The sequence below is a fragment of the Kogia breviceps genome, chromosome 13 (genome assembly GCF_026419965.1).
Source record: "Kogia breviceps isolate mKogBre1 chromosome 13, mKogBre1 haplotype 1, whole genome shotgun sequence".
Classification (NCBI taxonomy): domain Eukaryota; kingdom Metazoa; phylum Chordata; class Mammalia; order Artiodactyla; family Physeteridae; genus Kogia; species Kogia breviceps.
This window is the reverse complement of record NC_081322.1, coordinates 85561427-85580660: the sequence shown is the minus strand read 5'-3', so window position 1 is coordinate 85580660 and position 19234 is coordinate 85561427. Positions and strand designations below refer to the sequence as shown.

Sequence of the window (19234 nt, the reverse complement as noted above, 5' to 3'; positions counted from 1 at the left end):
GCTGAGTATAATTCCATTGTATGTATGTGCCACATCATCTTTATCCATTCATCCGATGATGGACACTTAGGTTGCTTCCATGTCCTGGCTATTGTAAATAGAGCTGCAATAAACATTTTGGTACATGACTCTTTTTGAATTATGGTTTTCTCAGTGCCCATTAGTGGGATTGCTGGGTCATATGGTAATTTTATTTTTAGTTTTTTAAGGACCCTCTGTACTCTTATCCATAGTGGCTGTATCAATTTACATTCCCGCCTACAGTGCAAGAGGGTTCCCTTTTATGCACACGCTCTCCAGCATTTATTGTTTGTAGATTTTTTGATGATGGCCATTCTGACTGGTGTGAGGTGATATCTCAATGTAGTTTTGATTTGCATTTCTCTAATGATTAATGATGTTGAGCATTCTTGCATGTGTTTGTTGGCAATTTGTATATCTTCTATGGAGAAATGTCTGTTTAGGTCTACTGCCCATTTTTGGATTGGGTTGTTTCTTTTTTTGATATTAAGCTGCTTGAGTTGCTTGTATGTTTTGGAGATTAATCCTTTGTCAGTTGCTTCATTTGCAAATATTTTCTCCCATTCTGAGAGTTGTCTTTTTGTCTTGTTTATGGTTTCCTTTGCTGTGCAAAAGCTTTTAAGTTTCATTAGGTCCCATTTGTTTATTTTTGGTTTTATTTCCATTTCTCTAGGAGGTGAGTCAAAAGGGATCTTGCTGTGATTTATGTCATCGAGTGATCTTCCTATGTTTTCCTCTAAGAGTTTGATGGTGTCTGGTCTTACATTTAGGTCTTTAATCCACTTTGAGTTTATCTTCGTGTATGGTGTTAGGGACTGTTCTAATTTCATTCTTTTAAATGTAGCTGTCCACTCTTCCCAGCACCACTTATTGAAGAGGCTGTCTTTTCTCCACTGTATATTCTTGCATCCTTTATCAAAGATAAGGTGACCATATGTGCTACTGTCGATTTCCCCTTTTATAGCTGTTAGTATTTGCCTTATGTATTGAGTTGCTGCTATGTTGGGTGCATAAATATTTACAATTGTTATATCTTCTTCTTGGATTGATCCTTTGATCATTATGTAGTGTCCTTCTTTGTCTCTTGTAATAGTCTTTGTTTTAAAGTCTATGAAAGTCTGATATGAGAATTGCTACTCCAGCTTTCTTTTGATTTCCATTTGCATGGAATATGTTTTTCCATCCCCTCATTTTCAGTCCGTATGTGCCCCTAGGTCTGAAGTGGGTCTCTTGTAGACAGCATATATACGGGTCGTGTTTTTGTATCCATTCAGCAGGTCTGTGTCTTTAGGTTGCAGCATTTAATCCATTTACATTTAAGGTCATTATCGATATGTATGTTCCTATTACCATTTTCTTAAGAGTTTTGGGTTTATTATTGTAGGTCTTTTCCTTCTCTTGTGTTTCCTGCCTAGAGAAGTTCGTTTAGCATTTGTTGTAAAGCTGGTTTGGTGGTGCTGAATTCTCTTAGCTTTTGCTTGTCTGTGAAGCTTTTAATTTCTCCGTCAAATCTGAATGAGATCCTTGCTGGGTAGAGTAATCATGGTTGTAGGGTTTTCTCCTTCATCACTTTAAGTATGTCCTGCCACTGCCTTCTGGCTTGCAGGGTTTCTGCTGAAAGATCAGGTATTAACCTTATGGGGATTCCCTTATGCGTAATTTGTTGTTTTTCCACTGCTGCTTTAAATATTTGTTTTTTTAATTTAATTTTTGATAGTTTGATTAATATGCGTCTTGGCACGTTTCTCCTTGATTTATCTGTATGGGACTGTCTGTGCTTCCTGGACTTGATTGACTATTTCCTTTCCCATATTAGGGAAGTTTTCAACTATAACCTCTTGTAATATTTTCTCAGTCCCTTTCTTTTTCTCTTCTTCTGGGACCCCTATAATTCGAATGTTGGTGCGTTTAATGTTGTTCCTGAGGTCTCTGAGACTGTCCTCAATTCTTTTCATTCTTTTTTCTTTATTCTCCTCTGCAGTAGTTATTTCCACTATTTTATCTTCCAGGTCACTTATCTGTTCTTCTGCTTCAGTTATTCTGCTGTTGATCCCTTCTAGAGAACTTTTAATTTCATTTATTGTGTGGTTCATCATTGTTTGTTTCCTCTTTAGTTCTTCTAGGTCCTTGTTAAACGTTTGTTGTATTTTCTCCATTCTATTTCCAAGATTTTGGATCATCTTTACTATCATTACTCTGAATGCTTTTTCAGATAGACTGCCTATTTCCTCTTCATTTGTTTGGCCTGGTGGGTTTTTGCCTTCCTCCTCCTTCTGCTGTGTGTTTCTCTGTCTTCTCATTTTGCTTAACTTACTGTATTTGGAGACTCCTTTCACAGGCTCAGGTTAATAGTGTCCATTGTTTTTGGTGTCTGTCCGCAGTGGCTAAGGTTGGTTCAGTGGGCTGTGTAGGCTTCCTGGTGGAGGGGACTAGTGCCTGTGTTCTGGTGGATGAGGCTGGATCTTGTCTTTCTGGAGGGCAGGTCCACGTCTGGTGGTGTGTTCTGGGGTGTCTGTGGCCTTATTATGATTTTCGGCAGCCTCTGTGCTAATGGATGGTGTTGTGTTCCTGTCTTGCTAGTTGTTTGGCATGGGGCGTCCAGCACTGTAGCTTGCTGGTTGTTGCGTGGAGCTGGGTCTTGGCATTGAGATGGAGATGTCTGGGAGATTGTTGCCATTTGATATTACATGGAGCTGGGAGGTCTCTTGTGGACCAGTGTCCTGATTTTGGCTCTCCCACCTCAGTGGCACAGCCCTGACGCCTGGCTGGAGCACCAAGAGCCTGTCCTCCACACAGCTCAGAATAAAAGAGAGAAAAAATAGAAGGAAAGAAAGAATAAGATAAAATAAAATAAAGTAAAATAAAATAAAGTTATTAAAATAAAAAATAATTATTAAGAAAAAAATTCTTTTAGTAAAAAAAAAAAAAAATACGGACAGACAGAATCCTAGGACAAATGGTAAAAGCCAAGCTATACAGACAAAATCACACACAGAAGCATACACATACACACTCACAAAAAGAGAAAAAGGGGAAAAATATACATATATCGTTGCTCGCAAAATCTACCTCCTCAGTTTGGGATGATTCGCTGTCTATTTAGGTATTCCACAGATGCAGGGTACATCACGTTGATTGTGGAGATTTAATCCGCTGCTCTTGAGGCTGCTGAGAGAAATTTCCCTTTCTCTTCTTTGTTTGCAAAGCACCCGGGTTTCAGCTTTGGATTTGGACCCGCCTCTGTGGGTATGTCGCCTGAGGGCGTCTGTTCTTCGCTCACAAAGGACGGGATTAAAGGAGCAGCTGCTTCGCAGGCTCCGGCTCACTGGGGGGGGGGGGGTGGGGGGGGTAGGAGGCGGGGCAAGCGTGCGGCGTCAGAGTCAGAGGTGGCGTGACGTTGCACCAGCGTGAGGCGCGCCCTGCACAGCCTCCTGGGAGAGGAGGTGTGGAGAGTGACCTGTGCTCACAGACAGGCCTCTTGGTGGCGGCAGCAGCAGTCTTAGCGTTTCATGCCCGTCTCTGGGGTCTGCGCTGATAGCCGCGGCTCGCGCCCGTCTCTGGAACTCCTTTAAGCGGCGCTCTGAATCTCCTCTCCTCTCGCACCAGGAAACAGAGAGGCAAGAAAAAGTCTCTTGCCTCTTCGGCAGCTCCAGACTTCTCCCGGACTCCCTCCTGGCCAGCCGTGGCGCACTAACCCCTTCAGGCTGTGTTCACGCCGCCAACCCCAGTCCTTTCCTGGCTTCCGACCGAAGCCCGAGAAGCCCGAGCTTCAGCTCCCAGCCTCGTCAGTCCCGGCGGGTGAGCAGACAAGCCTCTCGGGCTGGTGAGTGCCGGTCCGCACGGGCTCCTAGTGTGTGGGAACCTCTCCTCCTTCACGGCGCCGTCCCGCTGGTGCAGGTCCCGTCCCTATTCTTTTGTCTTTTTTTTCTTTTTCTTTTGCCCTACCCAGGTACGTGGGGAGTTTCTTGTCTTTTGGGAAGTCTGAGGTCTTCTGCCAGCGTTCAGTAGGTGTTCTATAGGAGCTGTTCCACGTGTAGATGTATTTTTAATGTATTTGTGGGGAGGAAGGTGATCTCCGCGTCTTACTCTTCCGCCATCTTGAAGCTCCTCCTCGCCTTTTGGATTTTAGAATTTCATTTTTATTTTTATTTTATACATTGGACTGGGTAGCAGACCTGGCTTATACTTTTAACTTTGGTAATAAGAAAATTTTAAAAATTCTTTTGGAATATAACAGTAGCTGTATTGATATGAAAATGGCTGTGACGTTGGACCCGACGCTGTGGTGAGGTGAGAAAGCTTTGTGCTGGCTGACTTCACGTCTAAGACTTTTTTCTGCTTAGAATGGCTTGGCTTGGCACGTTGCGTGTCTGGTGCGTTTACATGCCTGTGCACATGTGCATGCTTCTTTATATGCATATCATCTATTTATTTGTTGTTAACCGAAGGACGGGCGGCCTTGGAGGAGGCGGAAAGCCTTCTGTAAGGTTTTGGCAGTAGTTGTGATGCTTACAGGCAGCAAGTGACCTTCTCAGCAAAGATGTGACGTGGTTTTGCTTTTTGTGGGAGTATGTTGATTTTCTTTCTCCTGATAAACTTGGCACATCATCTAGAGGCTTTATTAACACCTTATTTAGAGAAAACAAACTTATCATTGAACATGATAGAAGACTCGTTAACTTTCGAGATTTTATTTGTTTACTTAGGTGTAACCTAACTTTACAACTGGCATTGTTAAATTAGCAAAGTTTACAAGTCTTGTACAACCTAACAAGTTGCATAGTTATTTTATATCCAAGCTTATATGATTATTTCCTGGATTTACATAATACAAAGGGAGTCTAACACATCAGCATGAAAACTGAGATTCGCTAGTAATGAGGCACAGATGCACAGGTCGTGGCATGGCTCATTTACAGGTTTTTCTTATGTGCCAGGCAGAGAGTATGGTAATTATGCTCATTTGTCATGTTTTAGCTTAGAGAAAATTAAAACTATCATATTCACATTAATCATGAGATTTCTGAATGGGTAATGAGACTTAAAGCTAGCAGTTGCTTCTTACAAAAGAATCTGCAGATAACCAAGTGCGGAGCTGTTGGAGCGGGCAGGCTGAGGAGAGACGGACTGAGGATACTACAGACAGAATTTCTAGGCTCATGAGAGACATTTAGATTGATTCTAAGTGGCAGTTTGTCGGTTGTAACTTAGTAACCGTGAGGACCTCTTTGATAGCGATGTAAGATGCTTATTACTAATTTTCTCATAAATAACAATGCCCCTGTGTCCTCAGTCCCTCTTAGTTGAAAATTTGGGTGGGTAATCTTTTGACAGGTTTATTATTTAGTGTAAATATTTATGTATCTTTATTTAATACATTTTACAGAATCATATCTGAATGTATCATTTTTCCTTTTCTGGAGGCTAATTAGAATATGTCCCCACTAACAAGCAGTGAATGTTGAAGGCTTTTGACTTGGCTTTGCCTCCTGACAGTGCACCAGCACGTGCTGGTGGCGTTCAGATGCACCTGCCCTTCCTCTCTCTGCTGGCACGTGCGCTGGACAGGCAGACCCCCCCTCCATGCTTCAGGTGGGCTTTCCCCAAGCACAGCCTGGTGGGAGATGGGAGGGCGGAGAGAGGGCAGAGCTGGGATGTTTCTCCCTTTCTCTTTGGGAGGGTCTTTGGCAGGGGCTGCATCTTATCCATCCTCCCACCTATAGCCCCGGCCCCCGGTCCCCGGTGATTAGATCATCCTGCCGTAATGCTGCTAATGGCAAGGAGCTGCCTGCCCTGGTTTAGTTCTTCTGGGTTTCCCCCACCTTTGCAACTAGACCTCAGTCAGCATTAAATTCTCTCAACTGAACTAACTGGTGTGGGCCCTGCTTCCCTCACTTGACCCTGACCCATGCAGATGGCCAGTTACTTCTTTAGTACAAACTGTAGATCCACTGAAACCTTCTAGTGAAAATTGTGTGTCCCTTTTATTTTATCAAAAGAAAGATACGTTGCCTTTGGGGGATATTAACTAAGAAGGAGTTGGAGACTAACATGGGATTTAACTCTTTGTAAAGAGAGACAAAATTTTTATTTGGAAAACATGTAATTGTTAAGCAATATCTGTTAAAATTGTTAACTTTAAGAAGTTCGATAAAAGTTGTTTGAAGTTTCATGAGGGAAGAGGTCAGGTCTCACTGCTGTTTTTTCAGGTTTGTGAAACTAGATTGTGTTTGAGACAAGCAGGGCTTGCCAGATGGTAGTTGTAAGTTATATTTATAGACATTTGGAACACATTAATTTGTGTTTAGAGTTGACGATTAGCTTCTGATTCTATAAGTTTTTATAAATTGGGTTCTTGGTATTAATCCAGTTCAGATTTTGCTGGTTTATTTATTTGTTTCCATACTTTTCATTTTCCCCTTTGTCTGTTAGAAACACTGGCAGTGTCTTGAGTCGGGTAGCAGAGTGGAATGAGGAGAAAGAGGTAGCTTCCAACAGTTGAACTGTTCACAGGTCCTTCCCTTGGTATAACATTGCTTTTTATGAGCATCATTCAGCCAGGAGGCTAGGCCTCTAAGATCTGAAAGGAAAGGATGGGTGGGTTATGATAAAATACGAGGCCTCAGCGAGAATGGAAGGAAAGAATCGTAGCCTTGTCCACAGAAATGGCAAAAATACGAGTATGTTTCTAAGAACTTAAAGAATGTAACTCTGTTGTATTTTGGATTTTCTATTTAGTATTAATAAGGTGAAAAGCACCTTATGGTACTAAATAGCATTTAACAGGGTCACATTATAAACCCAAGCACATTTTTTAAGGTCTTACTCAGGGATTATTTTTTTTTTTCATTTTTTAAAATAGTTCACACTGTCATTTGGGGAAAAAAAAGAAACCCTGGCCAATTAGAGTCATAGATTTTAGCTCCATAGCTAATTAGGGCCTCCCAGAACTGAATATATGGATCCAAATGAAGTGAGCCAGCCAGTGGGAACTACAGCTCCTGGTTAGGTGGAGGAATTCATTTCATTTAATGGGACTTGATTTGTTTGGTTTTCTTTCTTGTTTTTTTGTAGCTGATTTACCTGTGAGATGGCATTTGTGAAAGATGGGTGGGTTCCTTTGAGATTCTTTATTTACCCACATAAGGATCCTGTATTTCCTTCACTAGAATTGACAGATGTCCCTCCCCGCAATGAACAAGAAGTTTTCTCTTCTGCACCCATAGGGGACTATATCCCTGGTGATATAGAAGTAACTTTGCTTGTCAAACCAGCACCCACTGGAACTAGAGTAATGCCACCTCAAGCAGCCAGGCCCTGGGGCACAGCCGCTGTCATCTGGCCCAGATTGAGCGGTTTCCTAGGTCCTTATGGGGATCAGATGGTGTCATGCTCCTGATGACCAGATCTCACGGTGGTGTCAGCTTTCTGACCACACTGCTTAGACTCTGGCTAGAAGATTTTTCTGGCTTTGGCATCCTTGATTTTTTAATCTGAACAATCAAGAGAAAAACACCATAGAAAGGCAGAATTCATAGACGATTACTCCAAAAGAATCATGCAGCTGTGTGTGAGATGGCAACTCTACATAAGCAAGTTGAAATCCCCAAGGTAGAATTTTTCAGCAAGGGTCTTCTTACTTCTCTTGTGTTTTGCTTTATTGTTTGTGTGTTTTGAATGCAGCCTGCAAATATCAGAAAGATTTTGAAAATGCTAACCCATTGATCGTGTAGGACAGGAAATGATCAGATCGTTCTGCTGATTAGTCTGTGGGAAAAGGTGTTATTACTATTGGGAGACACTTCTCCAGGGTTCTCGCAAGTTTCTGTACAACTTGTGAGGGAGCACTAACTACCCTTTTTTTCTGGATAATCTTTTCAAGGAAATTGTATAGCAGACGACCTGGAAAATAATGATAGTATCTCCCTCTAGGGTAAAAGGTGGACCTACTTATTGTTCAGTATCATAAAGACAGTGTCTCCCTTCAGGCCAAAGGGGAAGTTGGCTTACAGATCCTTATAAAAGATCTGGGTTCCCTAAGCTCAGGGTCCTCAGCTGTGATGCAGAAACCCCCCAGCTAGCTTGACCTGGCCACTTCATCTCCTGGGAGTTGGGATGCAGAGAAACTGACATAACCATGATGTCCATACTTCATTCTGCCTGGGCTCTGAGCCATGCAGTTTTTTTGTCTCATGTCTTCTGCCAGCATCCCTGAGACGGTGGCAGGCTAACCTGTTAGCTTGCAAGCTGGGCAAAATCTCGGACCCTCCACCAATTTTGCTACTCTAGCACTAGAAAAGAACCTCCTTTCATAAAAACCGGTGGAGAAGGCACAGAATTCACTGATGATTGATACATATTTAATATACAGAGTTGGTAATTTGTATTTTAATTCTATCATGCCATGTGAATTACTGGAATTTTCCAAACATTTGTAACTTATTATACCATTGTTTGTAAAATCCCTACCTCCATTAAAAAGGATTTTGGCTTTTATCTGACTTTTAGCTGGTGTTAGAGCAGTATGTGATTTGTTAGCTGAATGTCTACCAGTAGCTTTCTGCAAGCTAAGAAAAAATATAACTACTATCTATTTATCTATATGAAATACCTTCTCAATAGTCCAGCCAACTCAGCTATTTTGGAGGAATTACTTTTCTTTATGAGTGAGCATTTTTTTCATACCTGCAAAAAGCAGTCACAGCTAGCTCTGTGTATTTCACAAGGATCAGTCATGTCCTCCAGACGTCTTGTTTTGATAGTCAAGGTTTGCCTTAACTCTTTTTCATAATACCCTTGAACTGACCTTTGAAGGATGTATATCATTTCAAAAAATTGAGTGGAGAGGGTGGCATTCCATGTTAAAAGAGAGAACAAAAACAATCAGTATGATTTCCATGCTGCTTCAAGGGAAGCCATGTGGGACTTTACAGACACTCCTGACGGGCTCCCGTCAGCTGCACTGTGCACCCCGCCCATCACTGCTAGCACAGCCTCATCTTCGGGACTGGGGCCTGCAGGCTGGTGGGTTGGCTACTCTGTCACTTGCCCCGGGTAGCACGGGTTCTGGCTAACTAGCAGCTGTACCATCTGGAATTGATGAGACACTAGTTCTTAAGAACAGACTGGGCTCCAAACTCCTGGCTTGAGGACATTTCTCTGCACACTCCAGATTTTTAAGAGTAACATATTTTCCCTGAGACATGACACGTTTCACATGTGATAAGCGAGGTCTGCTGCAGTCACTGTCTTCCGAAAGAATAAGTGGAGTTTACTCCCTTTACCGCTAATGTCGCCGTAACTCAGCGCTTCTCAGAAGTGTGGTACGCAGAGCAGTAAGAGCAGCGTCACCTGGCAGCTTGTTGGCAATGCAAATCCTTGGCCCCGTGTCAGAACATCTGGGGCAGCTCCCAGCGATGTCTAGTTTACAAGCCTCCTGGGTGATTCTGATGCCCACTGGACTTTGACACCCACAGGTGTGGCTCACCGTGTCTCAGGTCAGAGGAGGAGAAGGTTAGTTTGGTTACAAGGAGGGCAAGGACAGATGAAGAGCGGTGGTGTCAGATGTATAAAGAAATACTGGTAGCATTTATTAAGTAAATCTATTGATTTTTTTTTTATTTAAGAAATATATCTAATGCTTGTCCTGTATACTGTTAGGATACAGATGTGAATAAGACATTCCACAAATATCTCAGGGTCTTTTGGTTGGACAATCTATGTCTGCAGGCAAAATCCAATTTGCCACATGTTTTTGTAAATAAAGTTTTATTGGGACGCAGCCACGTCCATTCATTTGCATATGGTCCATGGCTGCTTTTAGACAATAACGCAGAGTTGAGCAGTGGGCAACAAAGACCATATGGCCCTCTAAGCTGAAGACATTTAATATATGGTGCTTTATTTTTTTATTTTATTTATTTATTTTTTTTTGCGGTACGCGGGCCTCTCACTGCTGTGGCCTCTAGCGTTGCGGAGCACAGGCTCCGTACGCGCAGGCTCAGCGGCCACGGCTCACAGGCCCAGCCGCTCTGCGGCACGTGGGATCTTCCCGGACCGGGGCACGAACCCGTGTCCCTGCATCGGCAGGCGGACTCTCAACCACTGCGCCACCAGGGAAGCCCTATATGGTGCTTTAATAAAAGTTTGCTGACACCAGGTCTAGTGTTTAAAGGGAAAATACTTTCTATATCCCAGTCGTTATACACAAATGGAGCTGATAAGACTAAGTGTATATGCAAGGGCTCTTCTGTCCTCCAGCGTGACATTTGTGCAGAAGTTTTGCAGTGGCACACAATTTAGCTTCACGGATATTATTACCATGGAAGCTGTACAGACTGTTTGACAAGAAGCAGAGTACTTACCTGTCAAACACTTTGGTGTGTAAGAGGGAAAAGGGGTATGTGAAAAATACAGAAATAACAGAAGGAAAAAATAAGAAAAACAAAAAAATATTTTGTTTGAGAAGGGAGAATATTATCAATCAAAAAGATATATCTTGGGAATTCCCTGGCAGTCAGAGGTGAGGACTTCACACTCTCACTGCCTAGGACCAGGGTTCAGTGCCTGCTTGGGGAACTACAATCCCACAAGCTAAGATAAAGGAGTGTGTGGCAGGACAGGGCTGGGAAATGAACTAAGAAGGAAAGAGGTGCGGGTGTAGAACATTCCTGGCTGCCTGGCAGGGGGTGGGCAGGTGAGACTCCCAGGGAATTCTGGGATGCCAAAGGGGGCAGAATGAGGGGAGAGGCACTCTCTACTCCATAGTCTGCAATATTTGCACGCTTATCAGTAGTTGAGATTTTGCTAGATTTCTTACCCTGCACTATATTCTTGCTGCTAACTGACCAACTGTGCCGTGATCCTGTAGAAAAAGCACTGAGTATCCCTTTAAGAAGCCTGGGTTACTTCCTGGATTCACCTCTGACTGTCTGACTTCAGGCAAATCATTTCGTGGGTCAGGGTCTCCTCTTCCTCATTTTCGAGATGCTATTTCAGGCTTCCTCCTGCATCCACACTGTGTTATTTTACCAGACTCACTTCTCACCGAGAGGTGAGCTAGGGGCACACACAGAGTGTTCTCCCAGCAACCTGGCTGAAAGAGAAAAAGAAGAAAAGACTAGCAGACAATTGGACCCTTCTAAAAAGAGGACTTGTTGAATAGTTTGGCACAAGGGCATTAGTTTCCCTCAAAAGAGTTGATGTTGATTTATTTCAGACTCACACCTAAAGATAGATCTCTTCTCCTGAAGAGATTCTTTACTGTGAAAATGTTTAGAGGGGGAAATGGCCAGCCGGATTCCATGTCTGTGATCATATTTCTCATTCTTTCAGGAATTTTTCTTTAAATGTGGAGCACACCCGACCTCTGACAAGGAAACATCAGTAGCTTTGAACCTGATCACAACAAATAGTCGAGACATCACCTGCATAACATGTATGGACGTCAGGTAAGGATGTGAAAACACTGTTGCTCTCAACATCTGGCTTTCTCAGCTTCTCTGAAAACCATAGGCAATTAAAGTCACTTTTTAATTTTTCAAAGGAGAAATCGGAAACATTTTTCTGTAAGTCAGAATGCAGCCCACCAGCCAGTATTTTAGAACCTTCCATTAAAGTTGATAATGATGGCATTAAAATATATAGTGTTATCAAATTATCTTACTAGGAGCATTGCCTCTGTGTTTCCTGCTTTTAAGCTGTGACCTTTATATTAATAACTCACAACATCTTTCTAAGGAAATGAACCACCTCCCAGATACACAAGGAGACAATTGCTGGAAAAACAATATTGTCTCTTGCAAGAAAAATTTTCCTGTCATTATTTTTGGGGGATTTTATAAATAAAAGCTACTGTATTCATACACAGCTACTATGCATACACAGTTAGATTTAAGTGTGTATGTATAACCAACCACTTGATTGAATAAGGCCCCTTCTCATATCAGGCAGCAGAGGAATGCCCTCTCTGTAGGTTAGAGAAAATGACTGTTTCTCCTTATGTTGACAGATTCATGCATAGGGATGTCATTAAAGCCTGCATGAGGACACCCCAATATTCTGCATTTGTATTTTGCTGATTGTTGTGTTTTTTTCCTCTTAATGCTTTATTTTTTATTTTAGAAATAATTAACTTAAAGTGTTAGAAATTCTATCCTCATGGTTAATAAGATTTTGGTTTAATTCTTTACAGTATCTTGAGTATGCAAGAACATTTGCATGTCTGTATGGTGTGTGTGTGTGTGTGTGTATGTACGTATGTGTGTGTGTGTTATATGTAATTGTATTGTAGATAGAGTTTTGTATGTGGCTTTTTCCATTTAACATGATAGCATGATAAGATTTCCCTGCCATGGAATATTACATGAAAACACGTTTTTATAGGTACCTAAGATTCCATCATATGGGAATATTTTACTTTATTTAGTCATTTCCCTATTACTAAGTAACACTGAACTCCATACCCTCTTCCAGAAATTATTGCATGCTTTGAATCTAAGAACACAGGCAAAGGAATTGGAACAGGAGGGCAGTGGAATGGCCATGTTTAAAGTTCTTGATGCATGTTGCCAAATTTATTTCCAGAGAAAGATTGCACCATTTTAGATTGTAAATGTCCATGTTTATTTTATTTATTTTCGTATGTGTATCAATCATACATCATTAGTCAAATTAGACATAATTAACCACATAATAGATTAAAACCAGAGGATAGTGTTAATTTACCTGTAAATATTTTTTCTGTGTACTCCTTATCATACTAGCGCAAGGTAAGAATTTTAAAGACATTATTTTTTGAGCAGTTTCAGGTTTATAACAGAATTGAAAAGAAGGTACAGAGATTTCATATATACTTGCAGTCCCCACGCATGCATAGCTTCCCCCATTATCAACATCCTCAGCAGAATGGTACATTTTTTACCAAGGTTGAACCTGTACTGATGTACAATAATCACCCAAAGTCCATGGTTTACGGTATGGTTCACTCCCAGTGCTGTATATTCTATGAATTTGGACAAATATATAATGACATGTCAATGATTCTGTTATAATATAGAGTATTTTCATTGCCCTGAAATTTTTCTGTGCCCTACCTTCCATCTCTGTCAACCACCGAACTTCTTATTGCCTTCATAGTTTTGCCTTTTCCAGACTGTCCTATCGTTGGAATCATACAGTATGTAGTCATCTCAGGTTGGCTTCTTTCACTCAGTGACATGCATTTAAGGTTCCTCCATGTCTTCATAGCTTCACAGCTCACTTCTTTATAGCACTGACAATATTCTGTTGTCTGAATGTCAGTTAATCATCCCTTCACCTACTGAAGGATGTCATGTTGCTTCCAACTGTTGGCAATTTTGAATAAAACTGCTGTAAACAGTCGTGTGCAGATTTTTGTGTGGACATAAGTTTCCCAACTCCTTTGGGTAAATACTGAAGAAGGTGATTGCTGGATCGTATGGTAAGAGTATTGTGAGAAACCATCAAACTGTCTTTCAGAGTGGCTGTACCATTTTCCTTTTCCACCAGTAACACATGACAGTTCCTGTTGCTCCACACCCTCTCCAGCATTTGATGTTGTCAGTGTTCTGGATTTTGGCCATTCTAATAACTGTGTAGTGATATTTCATTGTTGCTTTAATTTGCACTTCCCTGATGACATATGATGTGGAACATCTTTTTATACGCTTATTTGCTATCTGTATGTCTTCTTTGGTAAGGTGTCTGTTATGGCCTTTGGCCCATTTTTTAATTAGATTGTTTTCTTTCTGTTGAGTTGTAAGTGTTTTTGGTATATTTTGGATAAGTCCTTTATCATATGTGTGTTTTGCAAATGTTTTCTGTTAGTCTGTGGCTTGTCTTCTCATAATCTTGACATTTTCTTTTGTAGAGCAAAAGTTCTGAATTTTAATGAAGTCCAGCTTATCAATTATTTCTTTTATGCCTTGTGGCTGTGGTGTTGTATCTAAAAAGTTGTGCCATGACCAAGGTCATCTAGGTTTTCTCCTATGTTATCTTGTAAGAGTCTTATGGTTTTGTGTTTTATATGTAGGTCTGTTGTCCATTTTGAGTTAATTTTTGTGAAGGGTGTAAGGTCTGTGTCTAGGTCCACTTTTGCCTGTAGATGTCCCATTTTTCCAGCATTGTTCGTTGGAAAGAATATCTTTGCTCCATTGTATGGCCTTAGCTCTTTTGTCAAAGATCAGGGTCTATTTCTGGGCCCTCTGTTCTGTTCCACTACACTGTCTTGATTACTATAGCTTCATAGTAAGTCTTGAAGTCAGGTAATGTCATTCCAACTTTGTTTTTCCATTCAATGTTGACTATTTTGGATCTTTTCCTCTCCAATTAAACTTTAAAATCAATTTGTTGATATCCATAAAATAATGCTGGGATTTTGATTGGAATTTCATTGCATGTATGCATTGATTTGGGAGGAACCCACAACCTGATAATATTGAGTCTTTCTATCCACAAACATGGAATACTTCCATTTATTTAGTTCTTCTTTGATTTCATCAATCAGAGTTTTGTAGTTTTCTTCATACAAGTCTTATTTTATATTTTGTTAGATTTATACCTAAGTACTTCAGATTTCAGGTGCCAATGTAAATGGTATTGTGTTTTTATTTCAAATTGCTCATATTCATTCTTGGTATATAGGAAGGCAATTGACTTTTGCATATTAACCTTGTACCTTGCAACCTTGCTATAAGTGCTTATTATTTCTGGGATTTTTTTTGTAGATTCTTTTGTATTTTCTGCATAGATGATCATGTCATCTGTGAACAAAGACAGTTTTTTGTCTTCCTTCCCAATCTGTATACCTGTATTTCCTTTTCTTGCCTTATTTCAGTAGCTAGGACTTAAAGTATGATTTCAAAAGGAATAGTGAGAGAGCACATCCTTGTCTTGTACCTGATCTTAGTGGGAAAGTTCAAGTTTCTTACATTAAGTATGACATTAGTTGTAGATATTTTGTTGATGGAGCTTATCAAGTTTGGGAAGTCCCCCTCTTATTCCTACTTTACTAAAAGTGTTTATCATGAATGCATGTTAGACTTTGTTAGATTTTTTTTTTCTGCATCTATTGATATTATCATGTGATTTTTCTTTTTAGTCTGTTGATGTAATGGATTACATTAATTCATTTTTCAATGTTGAATCTGCCTTGTAAACTCCAGGATAAATCCCACTTGGCCATTGTGTATAATACGTTTTATACATTTTTAGATTTGATTTGCTATATTTTGTTGAGGATTTTTCTTCTATGTTCATGAGAGATATTGGTCTGTAGTTTTCTTGTATTGCCTTTGTGTGGTTTTGATATTAAGGTAATGCTGGCCTCCTAGAATGAATTAGGAAGCATTTATCTGGCTTCTATTCTCTGAAATAGTTTGTAGAGAATTGGTAGCAAGGTACAAATTTTATTTATTTTTGTGCTTACAAACATGTACTTTTGTATAAAAAGATTGGCATTTTTCACCTACCTTCTTAATAATAATTCTCTCTTTTTATGATTCTTTACAAGTGTATAATAACATATTCAAGGAACTCCAATGCCACTAAGCTAATTTTTTGACCTAGCAATGTAACAATCTGTTAAGCCTTCAGTTTCCTTATAAAATCCAAGAATTGAAGTAGGTAGTCTGTAAGGCTCTGACTGGTTCTGAAGAACTGCAAAAGGTAGAAACAGTCCTTGTTCACAGCCTAAAAATCAATAGTATCATTTGAGAAAGCACTTGTTTGTGGTCCTGTCTTCTGACAGATGCAGAAATAAAAAATGAGGTTTTCAATGATACTGCCCTCCAGATGACACATATGTGGTTGCAATATGTAGAAAAGTGTATAAGATAAATGTGCTATTCATTTCCAGATGTTAGGCTTAAATTTTAATTCAGGTATGTGATTTGTGTCTTTTGAGTTTATATTGTATATAAAATATTTTCCTGTCTCTTAAAGAAAAAAGTGAACTATTTGAGGGCTAAAACGTCCTGAGGTTTTGTGTGAGCCATCAGGTTCCCATCTGCCATCCATGCTTGCAGTCCCCACTCCTTATTTACAGTAGTGGCTTGATCTTCATCCAATTGAGGTTATCGGTTGATAGTCTTAGGTTTATGAGTAAATAGTGAATTGAGCCAAAAGCAAAAACTTGAGCCAAAACCAGAAATTACAGCACTTGAAGGTATAATCTCTGTATACTGTTAAGTATTTACAATAGAAATTATATCAAAAAGGTTCATCACATTCCTGGATACCTCAATTGCACTCAGGAATAACAATATTCAGCCACAAAAAAATGACACAGGCAATGCCAAAGTAAGACTTGTATTCCTTCCCCAACTAGTATGTATATCTTGGGGCTCACCCTGATATCAGGTAGCTTCAGGGGAAAACAGTATTTCTGCACCGTGAATCTTACTTTACAAAATGAGGCTTCTTGAAATTTAAAAATATAAAATTTGAAAACATAACAAAATAGAAAAATTATTACCATGATATCATTTGGCAAAAAGAAAAAAATCACCACCCTCCTTCCCTAGCTTTGCTTCTTCTAAAGCTGCCTAGTGCGTCCCTGTACTTTTCACCTTTATTCATCATTCCTCGGTTTCCAAAGCTGAAGACAAACTAAGAAACAACCATGTTTACAGTCAAATTTCACCTTCCAGAAACATGTTCTATAGTCCACTTCCCAGTAGGACATGAAATCTAAGAAGCACTACTACCTTGTAATTTTCCTTAACTCTTCCAATAAAGTCTTATGTTGTCGATGTCATTGTTGTTTGATATTAATATTTTAAAATAATTTTCTTGCTTTCAGATTTGTGTTAAGGTTCATTCAGCCTACTGAAGCAATGCCTTGGATTGCACACTTAAAATATTTACTTGGGCTTGGAGATTGGTAAAGGTTTATCTGAAAGTCTGTTTGGACTTGTTCTTGGTGTTCTGGGGGGAGAGTGATTTGACTATGATTTGATAGCATTTTGGTGTGAATTCATTTGTTGATTTAACAAAGAGAGATGAGAAATGGGTATCTTAAGTTATGTTCCCTTTGAGTGCATTTGTTATGTCTACGCTTCTCTTGTCAATTCTATATAGAAATTCCTTTTATGTTGCTTAATGGCTATCTTCTGTCAACTTTACCCTTTCTTGACATTTTGGTGTCAGATGGAAACATATGATTTTATTCACCATCAGGCTCTGAAGAGCATTGTGAGGGTGTACTCACATGGGATTTAACTGAAATTTTTTTTTTTATTGGAGTATAATTGCTTTACAATGTTGTGTCAGTTTCTGCTGTACAGTGAAGTGAATGAGCTGTATGTATACATATATCCCCTCCCTCTTGGACCTCCCTCCCACCCTCCCCCACCCCACCCATCTAGGTCATCACAGAGTCTTTTTCAGTAAGTGGCTTTATTTCTGTAATGGAAAAATCCTTGAAATTGTGTGTGTGTGTATGTGTCATTGCAGCAGTGATCTTCTTTGAGCACACAGGTCTATATATTTCTCCCATCTGACCCAAATAGTGTGTATACTCCTAGGTAATGTAACATGCCAGGAACAAAAAATACTTCCCTTTAAGTATCTTGGACTGTCCATCTTACATAGCCTTCTAGAGAAAGGTAAATCAGAATGCCAAATTGATAGTAGAATAAACAGGAGTACCTTCTATAGTATAATGGAATATCATAACTTTTTGAGATGAAAGAGGAAACTTCAAAGATATGTCTTCTAACTTGAAACGAGTTACTTCACACTGTGCCCAGACCCCACTGGAGTAAAATCTCTCTACTTAAGCTGTGAGATTCTTTCCTGAAAACGTGTGGCACACCTCAGTCTGATCCAGTCTTGAGGGAGAGCTGCTATAAACCCTTCCAGAAAGGAGAATCCTTCATGTGGGTAAAGTCTTACATTAAGGCAATTGCATTGCCTCCTTTGAAATTCGAAGGTGGTGCTTAATGACCTGTAATTCTTTAATTTCAAATTCTTTGAACATCTATCTTACATATGAAGAAGTTAAGGCTAAGACGTTTTAAAAATTACACCTGCTCTTACCACGAGGAACGGGCTGAACCAACCTACACATCAAGGCCTGTGTGTTTTTCTCACATCACACCTTACCCCCTGCATGGTCCCAGTTTTCTCTGGACAGTAAAAGGCAAGCTATTTGGTGAGGTTGGAAGGTAGGTTTGCATGTGAAAAGGAAAATACTAGCAGTAAAGTGAAATACAAAGACAATTTAAACACCAGTAAGAGTTGAAGAAAACAGCTGTATACATGCCTGTCCGCTCTAAGTTGTAGGCTGCTAGAAGGATGAGGTCCAGGCTTGGCTGGTGTGCAAACCTGACTGATGCTATTGATACAATGTCCTGCACAAGTCTTTGCATCCAAAAGATTTACATAAATATTTGCTGGTTTGGATAAAAGTAAACCTGTTTTATTCAGTGTGACAAACAGAAAACAAATTCTTTTTATATGGAACTCTCTACTATTAAAAATCCCTTCTAAATCTAATGGAATTTTCCAAACTGAGTTAAATAAAATAAATTAATCAGAAATCAATAGAGGGTTTTAAGGCACTATTAGAAATAAAGGAGAAAGCCAAATTTCAGAGTCCTACTCATAGGAGTTAGATTACTCAGCTCTATTGTTTGGGGTCAGTTACTGGTAAAAACAGAAGAAGTATTTTATCAACATTGAGACTCTGAAATGTGAGCCATGTCAGTTTTAATGTCAGTCAGTGACCTTCGTCTCTCCTGCAGTGAACGCTGTAGATTTCAGATCCAAGCGGCTGCATCAGCGGGGTTTCCTGGAGATGTTACAGGTGCTTGTGCATGAAATTCATAAGCCTCACCTTTTCACTTAACTGTCACTGCAGGTGCACAGCAGCCCCCACTGGCACTAGTAGGACAATATTGCAAATCCTTCTGGACCAATTTCCTATCTGTTAAGGTCAACCTTCCATGTTGTAACGGTCTGGATTTTAAGCAGTTCATTTTCTGATGGTGGATGTTAAGAAGCAGCTGTATTCCTAAAGCATCCAAGTGGCCCTCACTAGGACTTTGGTGACAGCCAAGCATTATTTTTAAGGTCCATTTTCATTGGAAATAAATGCCCACAGAGTCTTTAAAGAGCTAATTTTGCTTAGAAAAATATTGTAAGTGACTTGTGCATTTGCTTTTAATTGCAACTTTATCCTTATAATTAG

General features: G+C 39.9%; 1 protein-coding gene across 2 annotated transcripts in view; it reads left to right on the top strand.

The window, feature by feature from the left end:
* The window catches only part of LOC131767983 (1-acyl-sn-glycerol-3-phosphate acyltransferase delta), a 1414884-nt gene that overhangs the window by 683224 nt on the left and 712426 nt on the right, over window positions 1-19234 (top strand). For both annotated transcript variants that reach the window (XM_059083506.2, XM_059083510.2), the window contains exon 6: window positions 11356-11471. In XM_059083506.2, the coding sequence (XP_058939489.1) occupies window positions 11356-11471 (116 nt within the window). The remainder of the gene's footprint in view (window positions 1-11355; window positions 11472-19234) is intronic.